Source organism: Procambarus clarkii, chromosome 70 (genome assembly GCF_040958095.1).
Source record: "Procambarus clarkii isolate CNS0578487 chromosome 70, FALCON_Pclarkii_2.0, whole genome shotgun sequence".
In the NCBI taxonomy this organism is placed as follows: Eukaryota; Metazoa; Arthropoda; class Malacostraca; order Decapoda; family Cambaridae; genus Procambarus; species Procambarus clarkii.
In genome coordinates, this window is record NC_091219.1 from 16,096,400 (window position 1) to 16,101,781 (window position 5,382).

Below are 5,382 nucleotides of genomic sequence, written 5' to 3' on the forward strand. Positions count from 1 at the left end.
AGACGGTTTCTAATCAGTTTCAAATTCTTTAATTTCAATCACTCGTCCGATTTTCATTCCCTGCAGTCACCCACTCGAAGAAAACAATCAGTGTGTGTCAGTCATGCAGAGTCTGTGTACGGGGGCGTGTGTCTGTCTGTGTACGGGGGCGTGTGTGTCTGTCTGTGTACGGGGGCGTGTGTGTCTGTCTGTGTACGGGGGGCGTGTGTGTCTGTGTCTGTACGGGGGGCTTGTGTGTCTGTCTGTGTACGGGGGGCGTGTGTCTGTCTGTGTACGGGGGCGTGTGTGTCTGTCTCTGTACGGGGGGCGTGTGTCTTTGTACGGGGGGCATGTGTCTGTACGGGGGCATGTGTCTGTACGGGGGCGTGTGTCTGTACGGGGGCGTGTCTCTGTACGGGGGCGTGTCTCTGTACGGGGGCATGTGTCTGTACGGGGGCGTGTGTCTGTCTGTGTACGGGGGCGTGTGTCTGTCTGTGTACGGGGGCGTGTCTCTGTACGGGGGCGTGTCTCTGTACGGGGGCGTGTGTCTCTGTACGGGGGCGTGTCTGTGTACGGGGGCTTGTGTCTCTGTACGGGGGCGTGTCTCTGCCCCCGTACACAGTCAGTCTCTCACCATTGATCGTCTTTCCTGTTTTACTTGCTTGTTTTTCTTTATTTTGTTTTATTTATATTTTGTCTTTGTCTTACTCTGCTTTTTGTCATATTTTGTCTCCTCAGCTCCTGAAACATTGCATTTTTTGCTTCCTGTCTTCGTTATTATTTTTATTATTGTCGGTACTGAATGTTCATTGGGTAGACAATGGTGGCTTTATCCACCGCTGGTGGTGGCTTTATCCATCACTGGTGGCGGCTTTATCCACCACTGGTGGTGGCTTTATCCACCACTGGTGGTGGCTTTATCCACCACTGGTGGTGGCTTTATCCACCACTGGTGGCGGCTTTATCCACCACTGGTGGTGGCTTTAACCAGCTATGTACACACACACACATCTTTATGTAAACACTGAAGTCTTTATTTTTTTTACTCATGGTGTTAAAGAAAACGGTGGATGGGTTAATGTTAGGGGGGACTTAGTTGTTCCCTCTCGCCTCGTGAAACACATCTTCGTGAAACTTGTGAAGTTATTCCCTTGTAACGTTCAGTACGACCTGCAGGTTAGAGTAATGGCGTAGTTAACGTCCAACTACGTCACGTGTAAAAGTCCAGCCACTTTGCAACTATTCTGTGTTGTGAGTTCCACTGCCTGTTTTCTTTCATTTGAAGGCAGACTGATGCATTATTCACGCGAGGCTTGACCTATCTGTGTCCGGGGTGTGAGTAGCACGAATGTTAAATGTTTTCATTTGGAAATGTGATGGTGGGAACCTGGCATGAATACTGAGGAGTTCTCTCTCTCTCTCTCCTTCCTCTCTCTCATTGTCACTCGGCTCCTTTTCCATCCTTAGGGGATGGAAAAAGGAGCCGTCGTCTCTCCGCTACTCCCTCGTCTCCTCTACTCCTCTATTTCTCTCGTCGTCTTGCTCTTCTACTCTCTCACGCCCTGAGTCTTGGGCAGTCTCGAGACACCGTTCGTAACCCACTAGCTCTACGGTGTGTGTGTGTTGACCTAGTTGTTCACCTAGTTGTTCACCTAGTTGTTTTTTGCGGGGTTGAGCTTTGCTGTTTCGGCCCGCCTCTCAACTGTTAATCAACTGTTTACTAACTACTAATTTTTTACAACACCCCCCCCCCCCCCCACACACACACACCAGGAAGCAGCCCGTGACAGCTGACTAACTGTTACGGACACGTCGCCCTTGTCAGGGGGGGGGGTAGAGTGGCAGTTCCAGCGCCATCTACGAGTCCGCACCCGAACTGCCCGGGAATCATACGTAATATAGACAACTAAGAACAAAAAAATATACTGAACAAATTCAGAACTTTAATGGAATATAAGAGACTGCAAGGGTCAAGTGATGGTCTTTAAGAACATGAATTACATACTGGATTACATTCGAATCAAGACCAGATCACAGACCTTAAGTTGTCTTAACCTCTCTTACCTATTGTCTTAACTCTTCAACACACACAGAGGGACACGGTGACCACCAACACTGTTCTCTCAATCAACAAGTAATTTGAGAGATGAAGCCATAGTCGAGAGCGAGTCACTGGAGTCCGAGGTGGTCCTTGAAGAGCGTCTGTGTGGTGCAGCTGGAGTCCGGGCTCGAAGAGCGGCATGTTCTCTTGATCGTGGTCCGAGACGGACTGAATACAGTTGATAAGGTCAGTGGTCTATTTATGTGATTGTGAAGAGCTCTGGTAATGTAAACACAGCTGAGGGGGTCCTTGGATTGGACGATCGCGGTCCAATAGGAACTTCCGTAGTGTCGGGCTTGTAGGGACAGGAACAGTTGTAGTGTCTGAGAGATTAATACAAATGTGCGAGAAAGGTCACTATCCAATTCCTTATCCCACTTACATTCTCATTCTCTCACTCTCTCTCAGACTTTGTGGACTTCTCTTTTCAGAGCTATCGGGTCAATCCTTCACAATCAGTGTTCCCTCCCCTGGTCTTCCGGTACCCCCCGATGCTTTGCTGTGAAAGCCACCCCTACTCTCTGGCTTGGCTTGTGCTTTATAATGCCTCGCTTAGTATTCATGGCGTATGGGTTATCGCGTATCATGGAGCCTGGCTTCTCTTATCTCTCTTGACTGGCAAAGAGCTTTCCTTGTTATATGGGTTAGTTCTCCTGATCCATTACTTGATGGCATGCCGATAGGTCCTGGCTTACTGGCTTTCCATAGTATCTGGCTTGGTATGTATTTCCTATGACACGATTTGGTTTACCTCCTTGTACTTGGCTTTATTCCTCTTAAAATAGGGCTTGGATTATGAAATTACCTAGTGCTTGAACCTGGCTTAGTGACTTCTCCAGTGCTTGAACCTGGCTTAGTGACTTCTCCAGTGCTTGTACCTGGCTTAGTGACTTCTCCAGTGCTTGGCTTGGTACATTTAGTTGTGGATGGCTTGGCCCCTTTGGTTTTGCAGGGTTGGGTAGCTTCTCAAGTGTTTGGATTTGTACCATTTATGGAGTTTGATTTGGCACCTCTCCTCAGGGCCAAACATGTTGTCAAGGTTGGATTGTTCTCCATTTGCCTGACTTGGTGCCTTTGTATAGTCTGGGGCTCGGTGCCTTTGTATAGTCTGGGGCTCGGTGCCTTTGTATAGTCTGGGGCTCGGTGCCTTTGTATAGTCTGGGGCTCGGTGCCTTTGTATAGCCTGGGGCTCGGTGCCTTTGTACAGTCTGGGGCTCGGTGCCTTTGTACAGTCTGGGGCTCGGTGCCTTTGTACAGTCTGGGGCTCGGTGCCTTTGTACAGTCTGGGGCTCGGTGCCTTTGTACAGTCTGGGGCTCGGTGCCTTTGTACAGTCTGGGGCTCGGTGCCTTTGTACAGTCTGGGGCTCGGTGCCTTTGTACAGTCTGGGGCTCGGTGCCTTTGTACAGTCTGGGGCTCGGTGCCTTTGTACAGTCTGGGGCTCGGTGCCTTTGTATAGTCTGTGGCTTGGCGCCTTTGTATAGTCTGGGGCTTGGCGCCTTTGTACAGTCTGGGGCTCAGTGCCTTTGTATAGACTGGGGCTCGGTGCCTTTGTATAGACTGTGGCTCGGTGCCTTTGTATAGCCTGTGGCTCGGTGCCTTTGTATAGCCTGTGGCTCGGTGCGTTTGTATAGCCTGTGGCTCGGTGCCTTTGTATAGCCTGTGGCTCGGTGCCTTTGTATAGCCTGTGGCTCGGTGCCTTTGTATAGCCTGTGGCTCGGTGCCTTTGTATAGCCTGTGGCTTGGTGCCTTGCTTATTGTATCGATTGGTACATTTCCTTGCTACTTTCCTGGGGCTTTATCTGGTGCAGGAATTTGTCATCACGGTGTAGGGTCGGCTGGCTAGCCTCCCTGGCGCTCGGCCGGCTGCTGCCTCCACAAGTACTTACCCCAAAACGAAGCTTGGCTGGGGGGAAATCTTATCATCGTGTGCCGTCTATCACGCTGGGCTCCAGCTCCGGGACTCCCGCCGCTCCGCCTACCTCTCCCCCTGCACTCACCCATCCCTCTCCCCTCCCATCTAATCACCCCTCCCATCCCCCATCCCTCCACCAGCCGCCTCTACACACACATCTATCAGCGTTGTCTCCGTCGGAGATGTTTGCATTTCATTATCTATCGCAGGTCGGATATCGTGGAAAAAATTCTTAATGTGACGGACGATAATTGCCTTCATTTCCTGGACCACCGCGGCTCTGGGGAGGGCGACGGCGCCTCTGGGGAAGGCGACGGCGCCTCTGGGGAAGGCGACGGCGCCTCTGGGGAGGGCGACGGCGCCTCTGGGGAAGGCGACGGCGCCTCTGGGGAGGGCGACGGCGCCTCTGGGGAAGGCGACGGCGCCTCTGGGGAGGGCGACGGCGCCTCTGGGGAGGGCGACGGCGCCTCTGGGGAGGGCGACGGCGCCTCTGGGGAGGGCGACGGCGCCTCTGGGGAGGGCGACGGCGCCTCTGGGGAGGGCGACGGCGCCTCTGGGGAGGCCGACGGCGCCTCTGGGGAGGCCGACGGCGCCTCTGGGGAGGCCGACGGCGCCTCTGGGGAGGCCGACGGCGCCTCTGGGGAGGCCGACGGCGCCTCTGGGGAGGCCGGCGGCGCCTCTGGGGAGGCCGGCGGCGCCTCTGGGGAGGCCGGCGGCGCCTCTGGGGAGGCCGGCGGTGGCTCTGGGGAGGCCGGCGGTGGCTCTGGGGAGGCCGGCGGTGGCTCTGGGGAGGCCGGCGGTGGCTCTGGGGAGGCCGGCGGTGGCTCTGGGGAGGCCGGCGGTGGCTCTGGGGAGGCCGACGGCGCCTCTGGGGAGGCCGACGGCGCCTCTGGGGAGGCCGGCGGCGCCTCTGGAGAGGCCGGCGGTGGCTCTGGGGAGGCCGGCGGTGGCTCTGGGGAGGCCGGCGGTGGCTCTGGGGAGGCCGGCGGTGGCTCTGGGAGACTGGCGGTGGCTCTGGGGAGGCTGGCGGTGGCTCTGGGGAGGCTGACGGTGGCTCTGGGAGGCTGACGGTGGCTCTGGGGAGGCTGGCGGTGGCTCTGGGGAGGCTGGCGGTGGCTCTGGGGAGGCTGGCGGTGGCTCTGGGGAGGCTGGCGGTGGCTCTGGGGAGGCTGGCGGTGGCTCTGGGAGGCTGGACGGTGGCTCTGGGAGGCTGACGGTGGCTCTGGGAGACTGACGGTGGCTCTGGGAGACTGACGGTGGCTCTGGGGAGGCTGACGGTGGCTCTGGGGAGGCTGACGGTGGCTCTGGGGAGGCTGACGGTGGCTCTGGGGAGGCTGACGGTGGCTCTGGGGAGGCTGACGGTGGCTCTGGGAAGGCTGACGGTGGCTC

At 56.2% G+C, this 5,382-nt stretch overlaps 1 protein-coding gene across 1 annotated transcript; it reads left to right on the plus strand.

Annotated features, from left to right (window-relative positions):
- Nucleotides 1-329: 329 nt before the first annotated feature.
- On the plus strand, nt 330-5,061 carry LOC123775228 (uncharacterized). The gene is made up of 2 exons (XM_069311508.1): nt 330-511; nt 4,203-5,061. Exons 1-2 carry the CDS (start codon nt 330-332, stop codon nt 5,059-5,061), a joined length of 1,041 nt encoding a protein of 346 aa, XP_069167609.1.
- Nucleotides 5,062-5,382: the final 321 nt, after the last annotated feature.